Consider the following 25835-nt stretch of genomic DNA (forward strand, 5'->3'; position numbering starts at 1 on the left):
TTGATTGCTTTAAATTCCTTGTTGCATTTCAGAATGGTTCACTCTTGGGTGTAGAAGTTTTGAATAATAAACACATATTCAACAGAGATTATCCCGATTATACACTATTGCGGAATACATGCATAATACATAACCTCCTCTACGTTGATCATCAGTTTAGCAGCATTAAAATCAATGAAACATCAATTGCACGCATATATTAACACAATATGTAACCCAGGGAAAACATACAGCTGAAAACCCCACACTTTCTATATATTAATAATTGAGAACATGTAACAATACATAGTACATTACTCCTCACAAGTATCCAGCACTATCTCCACCTGTTACACACAATACAGCTCAGATTTGATCTCCAAATCTCCCCCACTGCTTTGCCTTCCTCCACTACACAATCTTGCAAGAGAATGAATGATGAATGGATGATCCAAACTCCTATTTACCTTGTGAAAATCACTCACACTAGAAATCACATGAGCACAGGCTATTCTACTGGGCATATGTTGTGCAATCCTCATGGGCATACTCAATCCTTTGATTATGCAAAATCTCATGCACAACTATAGTCACAACTGATAGCAATCTCAACCTCTAACACCTGCCTCCATTGAATTGTACATGCACTGAGTTAACTGATGTATCCTTCAGTTGCATTATGAGTTAATAATTAGTGAATTAATTAATAACTAATTCACACAACTCATCACTTAGTCTATTGGCCAATTAGACTAAATACAACTAGGTCAACTAAGTCAAGTTGAACACAACTCCATTAACTGCTCATCCAACTCCACAGAACTCAATCACATGAGTTCTAACTGATGTCCTGCATGAAATAGCTCAACTGACCCACAAAGAAAGCGTATTTCCTTCTGACAGCTACATGTGGCACATTTGTAGCTCAAACTGAAGTGCTCCAAGAGGATAATATAAAATTTATAGTCTAAATATTATTATGAGATAATAATATTTGACTTTTCTATTTTTTACTACCAGTGTAAAAATAGACTCTGATTACTCTTGCTGTGATCCAAAAATAGAAGTCCATCTATTTTTCCCAACATGACCAATCATCCATAAACAGCATTCTGCAACTCATAGACATGATCCATATGTCTAAAAATAGACTTTGCGCCAAAACTTGCCTGCGGGACCACTTAGTGAAAGCGACTCCTTTCCACTAAGCTCCATCATCTTGTTGCATTCTCAATAAGCATTTCTTGTTGCACACTTTTCAACACTCCTTCTCAACAAGAAAGGCTTCCTCTCAAACCTGATACTGTAACTCTGGAACGTTCTGCATGCAACACATCTACCCGGTCCACTTTGCTCCAACAACACTTGGAACAAAAACACTCCCAACTGACCACTCTGTTGGGCTAGGAACATACTCTGATGCTAAAGCTCTACCTGTTGCTGACAAGTGCTCCCTCTCTGACATCTCCACTACTGCAACATCTCCATGCATCTCGCACCATTGCACACCTATCTGTGCCACCTAGCACTGTGCAAAACACTTGTGCCTCTCGTATTGTTGTAGCCTGCATGCTATGCGTTGTCCTAGGATTCCCTACACTATCGCTCTCTCTGTCGCTCCATCCCCATCTGTCTCTACCCAATCAGTCAATTCTTGCTACGACACATTGGGGCTCCCATAGCAAGGTCTCATCCAAGAGGTTGGGTACCTCAAGGATCCTGCCCCTCCTCCTTCGGAATATCAATCCACATCACCCCACCTCCTACCTAGAGGTATGGCTGCATGTGATCCCTCTGCCCACCTAGCTTGAAGTTTCCCCCTACTGGAGGTCTCTGCATGAGTAGATGTCTCTACTCAATCTCCTCTCAGCTTCCCTTGCTGTGGCTGCTCCACAACCTTCTGAAGCTGCTGCACCGATCGTGGCTCCTCCACAATCGTCTGAGACTTCTTCTGGATCTACATGTTGAGAGGTAACATACGCTCCCTCTCAACCACCAAGTCTCCATCAGTTGCCTTGCTACTCAAGGCTTTGCATGCATCTTGAACCTCAAGAGCATACAGGTTCTTGACCCGTGAACCAATCTGCTACACCTGTCTAGTGATGATGTGTCTAAGGAAAAACTTTCCCTTACTGAAGACTACATCATAGCCTCTATCTTCCAGCATCGTGATTGACATCAAGTTTCTCTTCAGTCCTGGTACATACTTGACATCGGTCAAGGTAAGGCGAGCTCCATGCTCCCTCATCATTACCCATCGCTATGAGTATCTGGAGATCTTTCTCCTCTAAAGTACTAAACAAACTCTTGTCACCGGTCATGTGGAAAGAAGCTCCACTATCAAGAAACCAACCACTTCCCACCATGGATGAAACCATGCATGCGAAGAGTGTGAAGTCCAACTCAAACTGTGAAGCAAGTGAGGCTGCCTCACCTTCAGATCCTTCCCCGAATCCCTTCTTGGACTTCTTCTTTGCGCAATTAGTAGCATAATGGCCCAACTCATAACAACGAAAGCATCGCACCTTCGACATTTCAACCTTCTTTCCATCATTGGAAGAACTAGATTTAGAAAGAGAAACCTTCCCCTTCCCCTTCTTCGCCTTACTTGATAAGGCACAGTTCTCCTCATCATGCATAGATGAAGAACTATCTCTGGTGCACCGTCTAATCTCCTCTTGCACAAGATCCGACCAAAGTCTCTCCCATCCTGGCAATTTCTCCTTTCCTTTCACCGAGTGCTAGACTCACCATATCCTCATCCTCAACAGTTACCACCACACTTCCCAGCTCATCCCGCCATTGGGTGAACTTTGTGAAATACTGGGGCATACTGTCTCCATTCTCACACCTAATTTTTTTGAGTTTATCCTTGAGCGCCAACTTCCTCTGGTCTTTCTTGCTTTGGAATAATTCTGTCAACGTTTTCCACATCAAATATGGAAAATCCTTTCCATGGAGGCTAGACACAATGTGATCCCTCACGCCCTCCAACAGAATCCTTTGACACTTTGTTGTCTTCTTTTGCCAATCCCTGACTTGAGCAGCATCAGTAGGTTTTGGGACATCCGCATCTATGAACTCCTTCAACCCATTATCATCTAACGCCACCTCCATCCTGTCCTTCCATGCAATATAGTTCAAGCTGCCCTCAAGGGCATACTCGAATCGCAATCCGTTGAAAGACATTGCGACGTTAACACCAAGAAAGCACTGCTACAAATTCGAATTCCACCAACTCCAAACTCAACCGCCTCCGATCTAGAATTCGTGAGAACAAATTATTTCTCGTACAAAGATTGAATATATGGGCATTCACCAGATATCTGACCTTCCAAAAGAATGATGAATCCAGAGGCTACCTAGCTCGATTACAGACTCTTCCTGAAGAAATAAGATGTTAACACTTTTGAAATAGTAGATCTAATGATCAACAACACTGATATCATGTAGAACTTCTTCAACAAATCAGCTCACTCTGATACCATGTAGAAATTTTGAATAATAAACACATATTCAATAGATATTATCCAGATTATACACTATTGCGGAATACATGCATAATACATAACCTCCTCTACGTTGATCATCAATTTAGCAGCATTAAAATTAATGAGACATCAATAACATGCACACATTAACACAATATGTAACCCGGGGAAAGCATACAGTTGAAAACCCCACACTCTCTATATATTAATGATTGAGAACATGTAACAATACATAGTACAATACTCCTCACAAGTATCCAGGACTATCTCCACCTGTTACAGACAATACAACTCAGATCTGATCTCCAAATCTCCCCCGTTGCTTTGCCTGCCTCCACTGCACAATCTTGCAAGAGAATGAATGATGAATGGCTGATCCAAACTCCTATTTACCTTGTGAAAATCACATGATCACAAGCTATTCTACTGGGCATATGTTGTGCAATCCTCATGGGCATACTCAATCCTTTGATTGTGCAAAATCTCATGCACAACTATAGTCACAACTGATAACAATCTCAACCTCTAACACCTGTCTCCACTGAACTGTACATGCACTGAGTTAACTGATGTATTCTTCTGTTGCATTATGAGTTAATAATTAGTGATTTAATTAATAACTAATTCACACAACTCATCACTTAGTCTATTGGCCAGTTAGACTAAATACAACTAGTTCAACTAAGTCAAACTGAACACAACTCCATTAACTGCTCATCCAACTCCATAGAACTCAACCACATGAGTTCTAACTGATTTCTAGCATGAAATAGCTCAACTGACCCACAAAGAAAGTGTATTTCCTTCTGACAGCCGCATGTGCCACATCTGTAGCACAAACTGAAGTGCTCCAAGAGGATAAGATAAAGTTTATAGTCTAAATATTATTATGAGACAATAATATTTGACTTTTCTATTTTTGACTACCAGTCTAAAAATAGACTCTGATCACTCCTGCTGTGATTCAAAAATAGAAGTCCATCTATTTCTCCCAACATGACCAATCATCCATAAACAACATCGTGCAACTCATAGACATGATCCATATGTCTAAAACTAGACTTTGCGCCAAAACTTGCCTGCGGGACCACTTACTGAAGGCAACTCCTTTCCACTAAGCTCCATCATCTTGTTGCATTCTCAACAAGCATTTCTTGTTGCAAACTTTTCAACATTGGGTTCAGTGCTTCCATCTTCAAACAGAAACGCAACCTGCAAAAATACGTCTGAAAAGTATCGTTGCTGCCAGGCTGTTTATTGCAGTTGTTTCATTATTATTTCCAACACTCCCCCTTAATCACAATTTCCGCCATTTACAATTCACAAATAGTTTTTGAGATAAAGAAAAATTTCACATGCCAATGGCTCTGTGAAGATATCAGCAAATTTTTCTTGTGACCTACAGTGTTGCAACACAATTTCATCATTGTTAATCAATTCTCTAATAAAATGATATTTAGCGTCAATATGTTTGGTCCTCTTGTGGAAGACATAATTCTCTGACAATGCAATTGCTGAGGCGTTGTCTCAATAAATAGTTGTCGTGCCCTCTTGGTCATGACGAAGATCCCTCAACATCCTTCTCATCGAGACCGACTGACATATTGTTGTTGTTGCTGTGACATATTCAGCTTCCGGTATTGACAATGACACTATTGGCTGCTTCTTGGAGGCCCATGAAATGGCTCTGGAACCCAAATGAAAAACATATCCTAACGTGCTCTTTCTGTCATCAACACTACCTGCCCAATCACTGTTAGTGTAACCAACTAGCCTAAAATCACTTGTTACTGTGTACAAAATGTCATACTGTTTTGTCTCATTGACATACCTCAAAATCCTTTTTGCTGCTTGCCAATGTGTCTCGTTGGGTGTCTCCATGAACCTTGACACCAAACTTACTGCATACATTATATCCGGCCTAGTGGCGGTCAAGTATATCAAGTTGTCAATCATGCTTTTATATAATGTTGGATTGACATTGCTGTTGCAATTTTCTTTGCTCAACTTCAACTCTATGATAGTTGGAGTTGGTGTAGACTTGTTGTTCTACATTTTAAACCTCTCCAAAATTTCTACCACATACTTTTATTGAGAATAAAAATTTCATTTTCTGTTTGCTTCATTTCTATGCCCAAAAAGTATCTTAACAATCCCAAGTCACTCATTTCAAGTTCACTCTTCATGACTTGTTTGAAATCAGTGATGAGGAAATCATCACTGCCTGTAAAAATCGAACTCTCTACATATAAGACGATAATGAGAATCGTATATTTGCTCTCTTTGATGTAGAGAGTAGGCTCACTGTCACATTTGTCGAAACCATTGTCCAACAAGTAGGCATCTATCCTGCTATACCATGCGCAGTGCTTGCTTCAATCCATAAAGAGATTTCCTCAACCGATACACTTTGTCTTCTTCTCCTTCAACCTCATAACCAGGCGGTTGTGTGACATACACTTCCTCTTTCCGCACTCCATTCAAGAACGTTGATTTTACATCCATTTTATACACTCCCCATTTGTGTTGCGTGGCAATTACCAAAACTGTGCGCACTATCTCCATCTGCACGATTGGCCTGAACATCTCCACATAATCTCTTCCATGCTGCTTCTTCTACACTTTGACAGCTAGCCTTGCTTTGTAACTTTCAATCTTTCCCTCAATGTTGCTTTTGGTCTTATAGACCCACTTCACTCCAATAACATGTTTTTCTTTCGAAAGGCTCACTAACTCCCATGTGTCATTCCTTTCTATTGCTTTTATTTCTTCCTCAATTGCCGCAACCCATTTTTCTTATTCGACTGCATCTTCAAAGTGGATTGGGTCATCTACATGACAAAATAATGCAAATAAGGAATTCAGACCTGTGCTGGTATCAGCTTCATCTTGCTCATAAATTTCATTTAAATTTCTGAACTTTGGTCTTTTTGTGCTTACTAAAGATGGGCTTGATATGTCACTTGGTGTTGTGCTTCGCGGTGTGCTTGTAGAAGCACTTGCTTAGCTGCGCAAAACTGTCATATTATTTTTAGATGGCGTTGCTTATGGCCTACTTTGCTATGCTTGTATAGGAGTAGAGGGAGTCACTGTTGAGGAATTACTTGCTGCTATTAATTCCTCTCTGTCCTCATGTGGTATACATTCTTTAACATTGATTTTCTTCTCTAAATTCCATCCAATGCTTCCTCTTCTATGAACTGCACATCTCTACTGATTATGACCTTCTTGGTTGATGGATTGTAGAACTTGTATGCCTTGGATTCATCACTGTATCCAACAAATATAAATTTCTCCCCCTTGCTATCCAACTTCTTCCTTAACTCTTCAGGGACGTGCATATGCCACACATCCAAAAACTCTCATGTGAGTGCCATCTTGTTTTCTTCCACTCAATGCCTCTTCAGGAACAATGTTCTAGATGCTTTTGGTTAGACATCTATTCAAGATATATGCTACACAAATGACAACTTCAGGCCAATAGTCATTTGGCAAATGCTTTGACTTTAACATACTTCTTGCCATCTCCATAATGGTCCCATTCTTCTTTTCTGCCACACCATTTGGCTGCGGTGTATATCTAGTTGTAAATTTCTTGTGAATTCCATGCTCCATGCCAAATTGAAGGAAGTCATTTGAGATGTATTCTCCACCTCTATCAGTCCTAAGTTCTTTGATATAGTGTCCACACTGCTTTTCAAAAAGAGCGTTGTATTGCCGAAAGTGCTCAAACACTTCACTTTTCTGTTTTAGGAGAAAGACCCATGTCTTCGTTTTGTAATCATCTATGAAGGTCAATACATAGTGACTGCCACCAATTGGTGGTGTTTGCATTGGTCCACATAAATCTGAGTGGAAAATCTCCAAAGGTGCCTTTTCCCTCACTAACTTTCCTGCTGGAAATGTCTTTCTGTGTTGCTTGCCCAAGATACATCTTTCACATATGCTGTCTGGTTTTCCTATGAGTGGCAGTCCCTTCACCATGCCTTTCCTATGCAACAAATTCAAACCTCCAAAGTTGAAATGTCCAAATCTCAAATGCCATAACCAATTTTCATCTTTTACTTATGCTTGAAAGTTTACTTGTGTGACGGCTACCTCTTTTCTTCCATCTCCTTGTGAGTTCATAGATAGTTGTGCTTGTGCACCTTCTTCCTGCAAACCTAATATTACTTTTAGGGCAAACATTCTATTGTTTGTCATTTGAAACTTTGCAATCAGTTGTCTACTTGGAGGCCTATCCAAAATTGTGCACACATCATTTTTAAAGAAGACATTGTAGCCTTTCTACATGAGTTGTCCAACGCTCATGAGATTATGTTTCAGACCGGGGACAAAGTAAACACCTGAGATGTATTTCTTCTCCCCCTTATTTGTTAGGATAATCCTTCATTTCCCATGATAGAGACTTTGCTATCATTCCCTAATGTCACTTTAGATTTCACACTTTCATCTAGATCGTAAAACATTTCTATGTTTCCTGACATGTGGTTGCTACACCTTGAATCTAGATACCATATATCACTGTATTTTTCTTGTGCTACATTACAAGATAAAAACATGCTATCATGGTTTTGATTTTCTCTTGTGAAATTCACACTTGGTTTGTTAGTAATGTCATATTGCTTCTTTCTACATTCATTTTCATAATGACCATACTTCTGACGGTAATGACATTGGAGTTGAGATTTATCATACCTCTGACCCTGTGCTTAATTTCGGCTTGGGCCTTAACTCTGATTGTCATTGCTGCCTCTTCCACTTTATCTTGAAGGGCTACTTCTTCCACCTTTGTATGAGCTTCTTCCTCTTTCTCTAGCATATGATCTTCCTCTGTCTTAAATTTGACCAAAAGATACTTTTTTCTTGAAGGCATGCTCCAATGAGGAGCTTGCTGCTCTATTCAGTCTATGTTCATGAGAAACCAATGATGCATTAAGTTCATCCACTAAGAACTGTGAGAGATCTTTTGTCTCTTCTATGGCCACAACAATGGCCTCAAACCTTGCTGTCAAACTTCTCAAAACTTTCTCAACTATTCTTCTTTCCTCAAGTGTCTCACCATGAGACATGATTTGAGTAACCAACCCACTTACATGTGTAAAAAACGAGTCTATATTCTCAGACCCTTTCATACAAAGTGTTTCAAAATCTCTCCTCAACATTTGCAGCTTTGTTGTTTCGACTTTTGCCATGCCTTGGTAGGTTGTCTCAAGGGTGTCCCATCTTGGACCTTTTTGCTGCTGCAACCCTTGGGAAAATACTTTCATGAACTGCTTCAAAAATATAAAGAAGGGTTTTTCAAGGTTTCTTCATGTTGTCTCTTAACAACTCTTTTTCTTGTTGAGATAAGGCATTATATGTTGCCACATCTGCTGGTTCTTGAAAACCATTCTCCACCAAATCCCAAATGTCTTGAGAAAAAAATAGGGCCTTCACTTTAATAGCCCAATAATCATAATTTTTTCCATTAAAGTGAGGTATTTGAGGATTAGTCAAGCTTGGGCTTGATGTCTCCATTTCTTAGCGTAAAAAAGACTTTCTCTCTGATGGTAAATATGTTAAAAACAATCCGTGCTCAAAACAATTTTCACTGTTAGTAAAAACACTTGTTTTTACATTAACATAGATTAACCCGCTCCGATATCATGTTAGAAAACTTTAGGAAATTTAATTTTTGCAGAAGGGCAGAGAGTTATGGTTTTCGCGAAGCTACTTTTGCATAGCTAGCTTCGTGCACGAGATAGTTGATTTTGTGTAGCTACCTTTGTGCACCGCGGAGCTATTTCACAGACTTGGATTTCATGGACATGGATTTCGTGGAGCTATTACACAAACTCAAAGATAAACAAGACAAGGTTGGACAAACACAATAAGAACTTAATATTGATTTCTAAAACATGAAAATACATTCACATGAGGCTACGACTCATTCACCAAGTAAAAATGAAGGTTTATATTGGTTTACATTCATGCGGAATAACACACAGTAAAACACAATAACTGTTGTTTTCACGCGGCCATTAAAATTTTCTCCACCATTTTCTCCCCAGAGACTTGTGCTCTTTTTCCCTCTTACCTTGTACTCTCTAAACTATTACAAAATGACTTTTACATTCATATATAACTCAACATACAATTTTACATTTAATTCATGCTAGAGCAAAGTAATTAATATGATGTTGCTGTTGAGTGTAATCAGAATCGCATAAGTGTTTCTAGAGTGTGGGCAACAGTCTCTGAATGAATGATTGCCCATATCTATTTACCAAATTACATTGATGGCTTTAAATTCCTTGTTGTGTTTTAGAATGGTTCACTCCTGGGTTCAGTCCTTCCATCTTCAAACAGAGACGCAACCTACAAAAATACGTCTGACAAGTATCGTTGCTGTCAGGCTATTTATTGTGGTGGTTGGGGTTATTTTTTCCAACACATAGCACAGGGATGGGCAGAGCCCTACTCGAGAGGCAACATGGAATACGCATGTGGACATTGGACAAAGGGCAATGCCAGGTATGCTACTGAGGCAGAGGAAAATTCAATAGAGAATTTCATCAAAACATTGGAAGGCAGTCATCTCTACAGGACGCTTTGGAAAGGGATGAGGATCCAAGACTTAAAACAATAAATACAACTATACCATGGGATACTAGCAAGAAATCAAAATCTGATATATTCAGGACACAGTCTACACGATAATCACACGCTATCGGATTATGGCATCATAAAAGATTTGACTATCGTAATCAACTTATGTTTCCGGGGCAGATATTCTGGAACCAGCACAAAAAACACAGGCTCTTTTAAATATGTAGTCGAAGGAAAGGAAAAAGCAAAAACCAAACCAGTAACAATGGCTGAGCTACCAGGGCCTTACATCGTGGAACAAAAACCTAAAAATCCTGTTCTCACAGTCTCCTCAATGCTTGAGGTAAATAGCTTATATTCAGATCTCTATAACAATGCAGTTATATGTAGATTTAATGGCCTTTGGCCAAAATCTGATGTTCTGCACCAATGGATAAATGATGCGTGGTCACCAAATTCTGAAATCTATCTATGTCCCAAGTGGTTTTTCATGGTTAGATTCAACACAGCACAAGAACAGGAACATATCATCAATAAGGGACCATAGTTCTGGGGCAATGCTGGACTCTTCATGACCTTGTGGTTCTCAAATTTCGATGTCAACACTATGGTGGTATCAAAAATACCAGTTTAGGTTAGGTTGCATAATCTCCCATTACACTTCTGGCATCATAATGTATTAATTGCTATTTGAAACTCCCTAAGAAAATTACTAAAGATTGATGGGGATAGACTTACAAGGGGAATATTCACTTTTGTCAGGATATGCGTGGAAATAGATCTCAACCAAGGGTTACCAGACAACATCACATTGAATTTCAACAACTCACAATGGACTCAACTATTAGACTAAGAAAACACAACTTTTCGGTGTCGTGGATGTATATAAACAGGCCACCTACATAGCGCCTATCCACTGGTCAAAAAAGACCCCAAATGGAATAAGAAGCAATAGAAAAAGCTAAAAGGCTAGCAATACACAGACCTCCTAGAAGAAGAAGCAGAAATAGAAGAACCAACAAAAAACAAAGCAAAATCGGATGCACAAAAAGGCCAAAACAACACACAAAAGGAGGATCTCGGCAACCCCCCTCAGCAACAAGAGAGCCAAATGGAATTAAGTGGAAACAAATGAGCACACAGATCATAAGGCTCAGACTCAGAGAAAGAATACCCCACAAATTCCAATGAAAAATAGTTAGCCATTGTAACATCCACTCCCAACACTAGAGGTTGGAGAAAAGTGGAAAAGAAGAAAGGCAGAAAAGAATAGGCTCAACTATAATTTTTTAATTTTTATTTGTATAGTTCATATGCATATGCAATTTAACATCTACAACATGTAATTTTCTCTTATCAATAAAACTAAAATATTTCCAAGGAAAAAAAAAAGAATTTTAAATTAATAATATTAATTAAAAAATATCATTTTAAATAAAAATTATATATATATATATATATATATATATATATATATATATATAGTGACGTAATACTCTAATTCAGTATATTTATTAATGTGCCGATATTATTTGTTTATTCAATCTATCTGGCGATCAATATAAGAAACCATGGTCAGCCGCATAGCAGGGAGTGTCTATGGAGTAGACAGAGTATAAGAAAATAATTTAAAGGAGATCTCAAGTTCTACTCTCAGTTTTGTACTTTCGATCGATGATTTACAACCCCAGTTTAATGTGTTGCTCACTTTATGAGAGCCCAAGTACGTAAATGTGTTACGAGTACATGAAGCATTCGGTAAACACCAGGATTAAAAGCCAATGTACCCTATTCATTCATGGTCAATTTCAATTTGCATTTACTGGATGGAATTTCAACCATGAATTCGGAGAGACCGTGCCCGAAGTGGGACCAGAAGTGAGGGATTTTGCTGTTGGAGATCGGGTGGGCGTAGTGTGTCCTCCAAACTTTGAACACGTGTTGAGCACTGGTCTCAATACGATTCTTTTTTTGAGCGAAGCTTTCAATCTTATTTCAATTTATCATATTTTTTTTTATACGTGTCAAAGTTGATTCCCATAAATTCATGGACAAGTTAATGGTAAGTTCAAACATCTTGGCTTTCAATGGCCATCATCTTGGTTATTCACATATGTTTTTTTAAATGTTAGAGATGTATTATGTAAAAAAATATTGTATATATATGTGTGAATAAATAATGACACAGTAATAAATAAAAATGTAATGTTTTTTAAGATGTTAAAGATTGTATTATCTGAAAAATAATTGTATTTATATGTGTGAATAAATAATCTCGCAGTAATAAATAAAAATGTAATCTAATAAAGGTTTAGATTTTTTACTCAATTGTTTTAGTGTGTTTACATTTTTAAGTAATATAATGAATTGTGATTTTCATTACTTAAAATATATTTTAATTTATTTAAAGTATATTTTTAATAAACCACGTAAATATAATATTACAATTTTTTTTTTTTTGCAAATTATACAACTTAAACTGGATATTTGAACATTTAAAAAAAAAATCCAAAAACACCAGATCCAAAAGATTTAACAAAACCAATAAAACTAATTTACTAATTACGCCATAAGGCGTTTCGCTCTGGAAACAACTCCCCTGGCTGTTGCGCTGGCACAATCTGCACCCTATAATCAATTGTTAGACGATTAAAACATTTTACACCGTTGGATCTGGACCGAACTGACTCCTTAGTTTATGCCCATATAAACCTTCCCAAATCCCCTGGCGTAATACATTTTCGTGCCTAAATCCACTGGTGGCGATGCGGATTTCCTTGTAAATGAATCTATGAGGCCAAAAAAATCTTGCTCCCATTCTTCGATCTTTTCTCTGTATTTCTTTTTTTTTTAGAAACATAGCGGCAAACGCCAGCGAGAAGAAAACCAAATCTTCCACTGTAATGCCTGGTATGAGCCCTACGGGCTGACGCCTGGAATTCCTTTTAGCCAATGATGGTAAACTTGAGATATTGGCTTTCCTTACCTTTCCCACATTTGCAATAATATCTGCAAATATCTGCTCTGAGTATTTTACTGGATTTTGGTACACCCATTCTGTACATTTAGATAGAATTGTTTTGCACTGGGGATTCAATCTAGGTTTGTGTATCATCCTATTTTTGTTACAGATCATGGCTGTCGTTGTTGGAAAGTTTATGGGTGCTCAGGGGACTTCTTTCTTGAGAAACGGAGAGAAGAAAAATTCGCCAGCCAGGAGGAATGTAGCAGTGATGGCCTCTGTTGGTATGATGGAGGTGTTTTCTTGATTTGGGCATGCGATGTGTTATCTGGAACATCATCAAATGGCGTGCATCATGCTGGTATACTTGAAGAATGGTTTGGATTTCAACTGTGGAATGAACGTGTTCCGATCCTAGTTCTCACCATACTCCTTATTTGAGCTCCGTTGGTGTCTTTCAAGAGAGTGGGTAAGTCTGCTTTTCTCATCCTAATAAGCATTTTTTAGCGCTGATTTTCAGATATGTCATATTTCATTTGGGCCTTTTCACAACTATCAGGGATTTAAATGTCTAGAGTCTTTCAAGAGAGTGGGTAAATCTGCTTTGCTCATCCTGATAAGAATTTTTTAGCACTGATTTTGAGATATATCATATTTCATTTGGGCCTATTCATAGCTATCAGGGATTTAAATGTCAAGAAACTATTGTAATTAGATGAGGGGATACAACATATCGTATAAAAGTCTTTTTATTTTATTACAGAATCATATACTGGGAACAAATTATTTCTTTCTCCTCTGTTATTTTTTTCTGCTTCTGAGGTTTTTGAAAAAATCTCACTCCCTTTGTTGTTAGAACAGCCGATCATAATAAGTATTTTCACTCCCTTTCTATCTACAGTTTACTTTAACACTGATGTGATTGCTAATCTGGAAAAGATATTGAGCTAACTGTGAAAAATGAAATAAATTTCTTTAAGCATAGAACATATCTAAAATTAACAAAACATAACCACTAATAAAACTTTGTTAGTAGCGAAAACTACTTGGATCAATCCCATCTGTGTTAGGGGCATCAAGGAGAGCCAATATTGCCACATGTTTTATTACCACATTCCTGCAGGACAGCATGTAGGAGAAATGCTGTGAATAAGAACAACATCTATTCCAATGTATTCTTATTGCAAACAAATACAAATCAACACAAAACTTGCTTAACTCTCACACTCGAAAAAAAAATAGTAATTACCAACCTGCAATAGACTGGATGTATGTTCCAGAATGGCGAGTTAAGGAATGTAACATTTGAGATTATTATATTTTCTGAATTAACAAATTCAACAAGGTGACCTCTTGTGTGTTGCAGGGTCTTATTGAACCACATATCCCACCACATTGATCCTTGGCCATCAATAGTCCCATTTTCACCTATACGAGCCAATCGTATTGGAAACATGAGCCCTAATCAATCCAGAATCCTTTTCAGAGAACACACAAAAACACATTGAGAGAGATTAAAGTCATGGCTGGTCACCTGTAATCACAACATTTTCAAGATTTTCCCCATGAATAAGGCTGATATGCTTTCCTCCAGGTCGTTCTCGGCTGCGACCATATGATGGGAGTGGCTCTATAAGAGGCCAGTCTTTTGGATCCTGCCATATAGAGGGATCAACATGGCTTGAAATTTTAACATGTAGAATTATAATCAGCAAAAGGAAAACCATTCAGAAGATCTTTTAAATCAAATGAGATAAATATTGTTCTCCAATTTTAAATATACATGCAAAGGAAGGCATGCATGTAAGATTAAAGAAACGCCTACTGACAAGATTCATGTAAGCCCGGCATTATCTCTGTATTGAAATTACCACGTCTTTTATTGGATGTTTTTTGTTCTAGTTGAATTGACAATAAGGCTTTGGATTTCTTTTGATTGAGAAATAGGCTCACTTATCCAATCCTCATGAACTCGTATTTGCACCAAGAGATGCAATGCACATTCTACAACCAAGGTGGGGTTAAGGAATGTAACATTTGAGATTATTATATTTTCTGAATTAACAAATTCAACAAGGTGACCTCTTGTGTCTTGCAGGGTCTTATTGAACGACATATCCCACCACATTGATCCTTGGCCATCAATAGTCCCATTTTCACCTATATAAGCCAATCATATTGGAAACATGAGCCATAATCAATCCAGAATCCTTTTCTGAGAACACACACAAACACATTGAGAGATATTAAAGTCATGGATGGTCACCTGTAATCACAACATTTTCAAGATTTTCCCCATGAATAAGGCTGATATGCTTTCCTCCAGGTCGTTCTCGGCTGCGACCATATGATGGGAGTGGCTCTATAAGAGGCCAGTCTTTTGGATCCTGCCGTATAGAGGCATCAACATGGCTTGAAATTTTAATATGTAGAATTATAATCAGCAATAGGAAAACCATTCAGAAGATCTTTTAAATCAAATGAGATAAATACTGTTCTCCAATTTTAAATATACATGCAAAGGAAGGCATGCATGTAAGATTAAAGAAACGCCTGTTGACAAGCTTCATGTAAGCCTGGCATTATCTCTGTATTAAAATTACCACGTCTTTTATTGGATGTTTTTTGTTCTAGTTGAATTGACAATAGGGCTTTGGATTTCTTTTGATTGAGCAATAGGCTCACTTATCCAATCCTCATGAACTCGTATTTGCACCAAGAGATGCAATGCACATTCTACAACCAAGGTGGGGTTGGGGCGATCTCGTCATGTGTTTGTGCTCATGCGTGTGTAATAATGCATTGAATCTAAGGGTGCATTGAATATAGACGCTGGCACAAACCCATCTAAAGCGAGGTTTAGTATTCATCTCGAGGTTGCATGTCTCAGGGTTCCAATAGTTGATATTGGACCTTAATCTTCACTTCACAATCTCTGAGATATTGGACCTTGAGATTTGCTTCACAACCTCTTAGATTTTGGACCTTGAGATTCTATTTGCAACCTGGATGTGCATAACAGGCCTGGGTTTAGAATCTAGATGGGTTTGTAATGGAAGTAGTCCAGTCCTATGGACTCGTTCTGTGAACTAGGCCCTTCAACTGCTTGTTGAAGTCTGGCCCTATATATTTGTAGGGTGATTTAGTCCCCTCAACAGCTTGATTCAAGCAATGATCTAGATTATATTATTTAGGTAATCTAGTCCCTTCAAAGCTTGATTAAAGTAATGATCTAAATTATATTATTTATTTTGGCTTTGTTTAACTATTTTATGTTTTGGTATTTTGGTTGGAATTCAGTTATATAATCGTCAGTTAGATTGTGGTCTGGAGTTATCTAACATGTGTATTTGATTACATAAATAAATTCAACATCATGAAAACTCTCGGAGCTCTCGAGTCAAACTTTTAATTTTCACCAATCTGTATGAGATTTAGAGCAAAACTGATCGGAAAATAAGTTCGCAAAGCTTCACAACGTAAAAAAGTTAGACTATTGCATTTATAGTTAGAGTTCTTTCAAAGATACATTAGAATCCAATGATGTCTTACCTGAGATCCCAGAATGAGTGCATCTTTTCCCAAGTACAGAGTGATGTTGCTTGTGAGATCAAAACTTCCTGTGACCCACTTCCCTGAGGTAACATTAAGCTGTGCCCCACCCTTGTCTGCAAATAATTTCAGATAACCAATGGCCTTCTGAAAGGCTCTGGTATCCATAGTCTTCCCATCACCCACACCTCCAAAGTCTTCAATGGATACAATCTTCTTCCTTCTGCCATTCATCCTAAGAAACCCTGAACAACTCTGCTCTTCTGCTTCAAAAAATCCATGATCCCTCAAGTCCTCAGGCTGATTGACCCACGAGGGAAGATCCATTCCAGTCTTGGTCTGAACCAGCAGCACAACTAGCAACGTCAATAAAAGAATAAAGAGAACCCGAGGTGCCCTTGAAACCCATTTAAGCTTGCAAACAGTCTGTATTCCATCGTTATAGGAGCATGGCTCTTGTTTCTCTGAATCAGTCGTCATTATCTCCTGCCACGCAACATATAAAAACCTGGGTATCTCCATAAAAACATTAGCTAGAAATCACAAATCTCCATAGCTTCTTTAGACGATCAATAAACATGAAACCCATGCAAACAAAATCCCCGTATTGCACTCTATGGTATGATACCTATTCGTCAAACCCCTGTTATTCTGATGGTGTAGAGATGTATTTGTTTGTTTTAAAGGGAAGTTACAATATATTATTTACATTGAAACGGTCTGAATTCATAGCTTGAGACGTGAAGCAAGGCGCTGTCTGCTGAGAACGGAGAGAAATCGAGGCGGGCAGACCAAATTGATGTGTTCATTTCCATGAATTTTCAGATTCTTTGAGATTCACTTCTGCATTATCGGTTTCACTTGCTGTTTTATTTGTTGTGATTACGGCTGGTATTGTGATTGTAAAGTTGTTCAGTGGCACTGTCAAAGCACCAAGATTGTTACCAGATATTGTGGATTTTACTTCGTTCTTGAAGCTTTTCACTGTGGTACCAGTTATTGTGACTGCTTACATCTGTCATTACAATGGTATGGATTATTTTCCTCCATCTCTGGCCCTGCAGTGTAGTATCTTAGAGTTCAGTAGTTGAATTTGCATTTAAAATTATGTTATAATGAATTGTGATGTCTTTGTGCCATGCAGTTCATTCCATATACAATGAACTTGAGGACCCTTCAGAAATGCAGTCCATTGTTCGCACATCATTGGCATTGTGCTCAATTGTATACACAAGTACAAGCTTTTTTGGCTTTCTTCTATTTGGAGACCAGACCATGGATGATGTCCTGGCAAATTTTGACACCAACTTGTGAGTTCCCTACAGTGTTGTGCTGAATGACATTGTTCGTGTGACCTATGTTATACATCTGATGGCGTTCTTTCCTCTCATTTTTTTTTCCCTAAGACTTAATCTTGATGGGCTTGTCTTTCCAGCGAAAAAGCATCTTGTTTTGGCTAATAAGTGGTTCATTTTGATCACTGCTGGGTTAATTGGAATCGTTTTCCTTGGGCATCATTCATACCAGGTATCTGGGATGCATTTCAATTCACAGGGGCCACAACAACAGTTTGTATTGGGTTCATCTTCCCAGCTTCCATTGCTCTCAGGTAGAAAAAAAGTTGTTTTTCATTTCTGGTTTCGTCTTTCACCTTGCTTGTATGTAACTTCTAACCTCAATTATTTTTTAATTGCAGAGACACCCATGGAATCTGAACAAGGAAGGACATATTCATTGCATTGTTCATGATTTTTCTGGCAGTAGTATCAAGTTCAATTGCTATAGTGAGTGACATTAATTCTTTGTTCAACAAAAAGGAGGAAGGCCCTCCACGATCTTGAAAATTATTTTTTATGAGGAGCAGGTGGTGCACATACATATAAAGATTATTTGGAACAGGACAGAGAAAATAACGTTGATTTGGGAATTCGCTTGTAGAATTGTGAAGAGTGGATAAACTTGTGTAAAGCCTTGTATCATCCTGCCATGGTTGGTCGGCCTTCTAGTTAAAGATACTACTGTATTTGTAGTTGTAAACATTGAAAGGGAATATAGTTGATCTCGCATCAATGATTGAGCGATTCAACTAATCATGCATGAATAGTTGAGAGCCTCTCAAGCAGAAGATTGAAGGTCTGGTTTCTGTCAACAATACTCAACCGCACATAAGTTTGAGGTGTGCCAAAATGCATCCCACTGCGTGTGATGATCCCATTGCTCTTCAATAACTTATCACAATCTTCATCCTCCCTTCCTTCACATTTTAGCCCTGCAAAAGCTGCATTGATACAGACACCCAGAGTAAGAGTAATTAGTCCATTTTGCCAAGTATTTTCATTTCAACCATTTAAAGTAGAGACATCAGCTCAGTTGCACCATTCATTGATGTCTCTACTTCAACAGACACATAGACTCATTTGAAATATACATACCTTACAGCTATTAGGGATTTACATGTCTAGAAACTGTTGTAATTATATGAGGGGATTCAACATATCTTGGGAATGTCACATACTGATGGCATCTACTTAACGATTTGTATGACTTTTCATGTTGCCCTCTTAGAAATGGCATATGGAATATACATTCAAGGATGTGGATCATGGGTTATTCCTTAGGAGTTGTGATGTTCAAATCTTGATGCCTATATTGATGTGTTCATTTCCATGAATTTGCAGATTCTTTGAGATTCACTTCTGCATTATCAGTTGCACTTGCTGTTGTATTTGTTGTGATTACGGCTGGTATTGTGATTGTAAAGTTGATCAGTGGCACCGTCAAAGCACCAAGATTGTTACCAGATATTGAAGATTTTACTTCGTTCTTGAAGCTTTTCACTGTGGTACCAGTTATTGTGACTGCTTACATCTGTCATTACAATGGTATGGATTATTTTCCTCCATCTCTAGCCCTGCAGTGTAGTATCTTAGAGTTCATTAGTTGAATTTGCATTTAAAATTATGTTATAATGAATTGTGATGTCTTTGCGCCATGCAGTTCATTCCATATACAATGAACTTGAGGAGCCTTCAGAAATGCAGCCCATTGTTCGCACATCATTGGCATTGTGCTCAATTGTATACACAAGTACAAGCTTTTTTGGCTTTCTTCTATTTGGAGACGAGACCATGGATGATGTCCTGGCCAATTTTGACACCAAGTTGGGAGTTCCCTACAGTGTTGTGCTGAATGACATTGTTCGTGTGACCTATGTTGTACATCGGATGGCGGTCTTTCCTCTCATTTTTTTTTTCCCTAATACTTAATCTTGATGGGCTTGTCTTTCTAGTAAAAAGCATCTTGTTTTGGATAATAAGTGGTTCATTTTGATCACTTCTGGGTTAATTGGAATTGTTTTCCTTGGGGCATCATTCATACCAAGTATCTGGGATGCATTTCAATTCACAGGGGCCACAGCAACAGTTTGTATTGGGTTCATCTTCCGAGCTTCCATTGCTCTCAGGTAGAAAAAAAGTTGTTTTTCATTTCTGGTTTCGTCTTTCACCTTGCTTGTATGTAACTTCTAACCTCAATTATTTTTTAATTGCAGAGACACCCATGGAATCTCAACCAGGAAGGACATATTCATCGCATAGTTCATGATTTTTCTGGCAGTAGTTTCAAGTTCAATTGCTATAGTGAGTACTATTAATTCTTTGTTCAACAAAAAGGAGGAAGGCCCTCCACGATCTCGAGAATGATTTTTTATGAGGAGCAGGTGGTGCACATACATATAAAGATTATTTGGAATAGGACTGAGAAAAGAATGTTGATTTGGGAATTTTCTTGTAGAATTGTGAAGAGTGGATAAACTTGTGTAAAGCCTTGTATCATCCTGCCATCGTTGCTCGGCCTTCTAGTTAAAGATACTACTGTATTTGTAGTTGTAAACATTGAAAAGGAATATAGTTGATGTTGCATCAATGATTGAGCGATTCAACTAATCATCCATGAATAGTTGAGAGCCTGTCAAGCAGAAGATTCAAGGTCTGGTTTCTGTCAATAATACTCAACCTCACATAAGTTTGAGGTGCACCAAAATTCATTCGACTGTGTGTGATGATTCCATTTCTCTTCAATAACTTATCACAATCTTCATCCTCCTTTCCTTCACATTTTAACCCTGCAAAAGCTACATTGATACATACGGCCAGAGTAAGAGTAATTAGTCCATTTTGCCAAGTATTTTCATTTCAACCATTTAAAGTAGAGACATCAACGCAGTTCCACCATTCATTGATGTCTCTACTTCAATAGATAGATAGACCCATTTGAAATATACAACCTTACAGCTATCAGGGATTTAAATGTCTCGAAACTGTTGTAATTATATGAGGGGATTCAACATATCTTGGGAATGTCACATACTTATGGCATCTGCTTAACGATTTATCTGACTTTTCATGTTGCCATGTTAGAAATGGCATATGGCATATACATTCAAGGATGTGGATCATGGGTTATTCCTTAGGAGTTGTGATGTTCAAATCTTGATGCCTATATTGATGTGTTCATTTCCATGAATTTGCAGATTCTTTGAAATTCACTTCTGCATTATCAGTTGCACTTGCTGTTATATTTGTAGTGATTACGACTAGTATTGCGATTGTAAAGTTGTTAAGTGGCACTGTCAAAGCACCAAGATTGTTACCAGATATTGTGGAATTTACTTCGTTCTTGCAGCTTTTCACTGTGGTACCAGTTATTGTGATTGCTTACATCTGTCATTACAATGGTATGGATTATTTTCCTCCATCTCTAGTCCTGTAGTGTAGTATCTTAAAGTTCATTAGTTGAATTTGCATTTAAAATTATGTTATACTGAATTGTGATGTCTTTGTGCCATGCAGTTCATTCCATATACAATGAACTTGAGGACCCTTCAGAAATGCAGTCCATTGTTCGCACATCATTGGCATTGTGCTCAATTGTATACACAAGTACAAGCTTTTTTGGCTTTCTTCTATTTGGAGACCAGACCATGGATGATGTCCTGGAAAATTTTGACACCAACTTGTGAGTTCCCTACAGTGTTATGCTGAATGACATTGTTCGTGTGACCTATGTTGTGCATCTGATTCTGGTCTTTCCTCTCATTTTTTTCCCCTAAGACTTAATCTCGATGGGCTTGTCTTTCCAACGAAAAAGCATCTTGTTTTGGATAATAAGAGGTTCACTTTGATCACTGCTGGGTTAATTGGAATCATTTTCCTTGGGGCATCATTCATACCAAGTATTTGGGATGCATTTCAATTCACAGGGGCCACAGCAACAGTTTGTATTGGGTTCATCTTCCCAGCTTCCATTGCTTTCAGGTAGAAAAAAGTTATTTTTCATTTCTGGTTTTGTCTTTCACCTTGCTTGCATGTAACTTCTAACCTCAATTATTTTTTAATTGCAGAGACACCCATGGAATCTCAACCAGGAAGGACATATTTATCGCATTGTCCATGATTTTTCTGGCAGTAGTTTCAAGTTCAATTGCTATAGTGAGTGAAATTAATTCTTTGTTCAGCAAAAAGGTGGAAGGCCCTCCACGATCTTGAGAATGATTTTTTATGAGTAGGTGGTGAACATACATAAAGATTATTTGGAATAGAACCGAGAAAAGAACGCTGATTTGGGAATTTGCTTGTAGAATTGTGAAGAGTGGATAAACTTTTGTAAAGCCTTGTATCATCCTGCCATGGTCGCTCGGCCTTCTAGTTAAAGATACTACTGTATTTGTAGTTCTAAGCATTGAAAAGGAATATAGTTGATCTCACATCAATGATTGAGCGATTCAACTTATCATCCATGAATAGTTGAAAGCCTGTCAAGAAAAAGATTGAAGGTCTGGATTCTGTCAATAATACTCAACTTCACATAAGTTTGAGGTGCACCAAAATGCATCCCACTGCGTGTGACGATTCCATTGCTCTTTAATAACTTATCACAATCTTCATCCTCCTTTCCTTCACATTTTAGCCCTGCAAGAGCTGCATTGATACAGACGGCCAGAGTAAGAGTAATTAGTCCATTTTGCCAAGTATTTTCATTTCAACCATTTAAAGTAGAGACATCAACTCAGTTCCACCATTCATTGATGTCTCTACTTCAACAGACAGATAGACCCATTTGAAATGTACATACCTTACATGACATGCATAAGTACCAATCAAACTCCAAGCCATTGAGTACACACATGCACACAAAAACAAGCATACACATACAGACCCAGAGAAACAGAGTACAAGGTCTGCCAACATTCAAGTTACAAGTGAGAAAGAAGAGGTATCACAGCAAATTGCATATAATTGTAAAAGAATCAACATTACTTACCCAATCCGACTTCCTGCATGACCTGTACTTTTAGATACCGTGAAAAGCATAAGATCTTGATCTGCAGGAGCAGTGATAGGGGTGTAATGTGGCCAGTAATAGGCTAAATCGTAGAGAAAAGTGGATGTTGGGTTCAAGCAAGGTAGTAATGGAAGAGAATAACAAAGCTAAAATGTTGTGAGGTAAGAGACAAATGAATGTAAAAAAAATAGAACTAATACAAAACTAACTGACCTGAAAGAAATTCAGCGAAATCTTAGTGGGAATGCCAAGATCCATGGATTAGATCTGCTGAAGTCTTTTTATCGAAAAAAGGGTTCCAAATCAATTTAAAATTGAAATAGGAGGCTGAGGAGAGAGTGCCAGTCTAGATCTAGGTGGGAAGGTATACTCCAGAGGAAGAAAATCTGAACGTCATTAAAAAAAAAGTAGTGAGTGATCCATTTAGCTTAGAAATAAATAAAATTCAATGAAGAAACAAGTCTAAATCAATACTCTGAAAAAAAATAATGTATTTCTAATCCTCTCAACAAACGAACCTAGTTGACAAATGCAACAACCTGAAAAGAAATTAAACCAAAAACAAATGATAATTAGAGAATACAATTACATTAAGGGAAAATGACTTACTTTGATGCAGTGGCCAAATCTGGGTTTAATTTTTTTTATCTCACGTAAGTAACAAAGATTATTTCTCTAAGAAACATTATGGTTTCATTGACAACAAAAAGAGGTTGGTGGAGAAATGTATTATTTACCAATAAACGAGAAACGTGTACAGAATCACATTATTGGTAACTTAACAACCAGGTCGATGCAATGAAATTATATTGAGATCCATGTTTGATATCCAACGCTCATATGGCCTCATTTTTGGTGAGTTTTGTTTTTCCACGAGTCAAAAGTTCCACTCTTTTTTATTCTTTATTTGAAAATATATAATCAACTAAAACTCCAAAAATAAATTCCACAGGCAAAGTTCACCTCCAATAAACGGAACTCTGACTTCCGTCATAATTCAAACTAGATTTAAGGCCAAATTTACTCAAGAAAATACGACAGTTTGATTACTATTTACCTTGAGTTCAACAAACTATTCCTTGACTTATAACTACCCACTAAATCTATTTAAATATATAAAGGTGCCTTGTGTGTGGTAAGAAATATGAAGAAACATGACATTGGATTGTCTAGAAAATATCTGTAAGGCAATCTAGGAAGAAACATGACATCGGATTTGTCTAAAGAAGATATTTTCGACACTTATGTAAGACTGAAGAGGTGGCTTGTCTGTATGAAAATCTGATTAGATTCAAAGCATTGTGATCAGACTCAATCTTATTAGCCATCCACAGTTTTAAAGTTTGAAAGTCTGAATTGGTTAATATGTAGATATGCATGGCTTAATCTTTCAGACAAGCATATGACTATTCACAAGATTTAGAGAGATAAAATTCCGAGATTTATGAAAAGCAAATTCATGAAATCATTTGCCAAAGGTGTTTCCATTAATCAAGAACATGATATTGGAAGGCTCGAAGATGATATTAGAATACAATTTAGCAAAAAAAACATGACATTGATTATATCCGGAGAAGATTTGTCCAACAATTTGGGAAGAAATATGAGATTGGATTTGTTTGGAAAAGAATTGTCCAGCAATTCAAGCCCTAGGGGAAAAACAAGATAACTAAGATGTTTCAAGAAGATAAAACGCCAGTAGAGAAAGATGTCATCAGACATAGGTTCAAGTCAAGTAGAAAGGAGAGTAGATGTGGTGAACAATGTCAACGAATGTGCCCCCACACAATGTAAAATCCGAAGAATCAACCAAGAGGCAAGAAATGATACCAAGGTAAGTGAACATATTAATTATGCTACTTTGCTATTTCTATTTGAATAGAATTTATAGAGTTTTAATACCTTTTTATTTATACACTCTATAGTAGTCCTTTTCTTCTTAGCTATTTGAATTTTGTTATTTATATTTTTATAAGTTGAAGGTTGAGTCTAGGTTGGGCTGGTTTCATGTCAGGTTCAGCTTTATGTTGGATGGAAGAATAATCTATTCAATTGTGTGATGTTGTCATTGAAAGTATCTAATGTTTGATCAAGTCTGGATGTTCCATAGGAGAGTTTCAATCCTCAACTCTTCACCAAGAAATTTAAACCTAGAGCTTGATAAAGATTAAACCCTACAAACAAACAAAAATAATTTTCACATTTAAATATGTCATGTGTTTTAAATTCACATAGACATGGTGAAGTTTTCCTTCTATTTGTATATTTTTCAACATCACTTGATAGTCACGTAATGCTAGGGAAAATAGAAAACCATTAATCAGCATTAGAAAACCATTAATCAACATTTGTAAAAGTCAGTCTGCAATAAAAGAACAGGGTGGTTCCATGAAGATAATGAATGAGGGAACTAAACAATTGTTTAGACAAGTCAGTGCAGCTTGACAAAATGACTCTCCCTGCCCTTGAATGTGGCAGAAGATTGTATATTTTTCAACATCACCTGATAGTCACATGATGTTATGGAAAATAGAATACCATTAATCAACATTTGTAAAAGTCAAAGCCTAGAATAAAAGAATAGGGTGACTCCACGAAAACAACGAATGAGGGAATTAAAAATTTGTTGAGACAATTGAATGCAGCTTGAAAAAATGGCTTTCCTTGTTCTTGATTGTGGGAGAAGACGCCATACTCAAATTCACCATGAAGTCACTGTCCTCTTCAAATACACTTAAAAATGTCTATTATCTGCTAAAACTGGTGATGTGGATGGATTAGAGTACATGCATCACTTCAGAGTAACAGTGTAGCAATCCTCATTTCATACTTCAGAAGATAACTACTCCCTGTCATCTCTTTCACTATCCTGCCACAAAATTAATCTTGTGAATAAACATCTCTATATAACATGAGAG

The 25835-nt window shown here is 37.5% G+C and overlaps 1 protein-coding gene and 3 pseudogenes across 1 annotated transcript; 3 read left to right on the forward strand and 1 right to left on the reverse strand.

Annotated features, from left to right (window-relative positions):
• The first annotated feature begins 12964 nt into the window (after window positions 1–12964).
• LOC149155240 (amino acid transporter AVT6A-like) lies at window positions 12965–18416 on the forward strand (annotated as a pseudogene).
• On the reverse strand, window positions 14053–17067 carry LOC149155241 (putative polygalacturonase). The gene is made up of 4 exons (XM_089439414.1): window positions 16576–17067; window positions 15290–15410; window positions 14277–14451; window positions 14053–14140 (listed from the first exon to the last, which is right to left on the reverse strand). Exons 1-4 carry the CDS (start codon window positions 17053–17055, stop codon window positions 14053–14055), a joined length of 864 nt encoding a protein of 287 aa, XP_089295540.1. The 5' UTR covers window positions 17056–17067.
• Window positions 18417–19240: 824 nt separating the features above from the next.
• LOC149155242 (amino acid transporter AVT6A pseudogene) lies at window positions 19241–20276 on the forward strand (annotated as a pseudogene).
• Window positions 20277–20995: 719 nt separating this feature from the next.
• On the forward strand, window positions 20996–22121 carry LOC149155243 (amino acid transporter AVT6A-like; annotated as a pseudogene).
• Window positions 22122–25835: the final 3714 nt, after the last annotated feature.

Source organism: Pinus tabuliformis, chromosome 9 (assembly GCF_031772625.1).
Source record: "Pinus tabuliformis cultivar Carrire ecotype Pingquan chromosome 9, CPIR1, whole genome shotgun sequence".
Lineage (NCBI taxonomy): Eukaryota > Viridiplantae > Streptophyta > Pinopsida > Pinales > Pinaceae > Pinus > Pinus tabuliformis.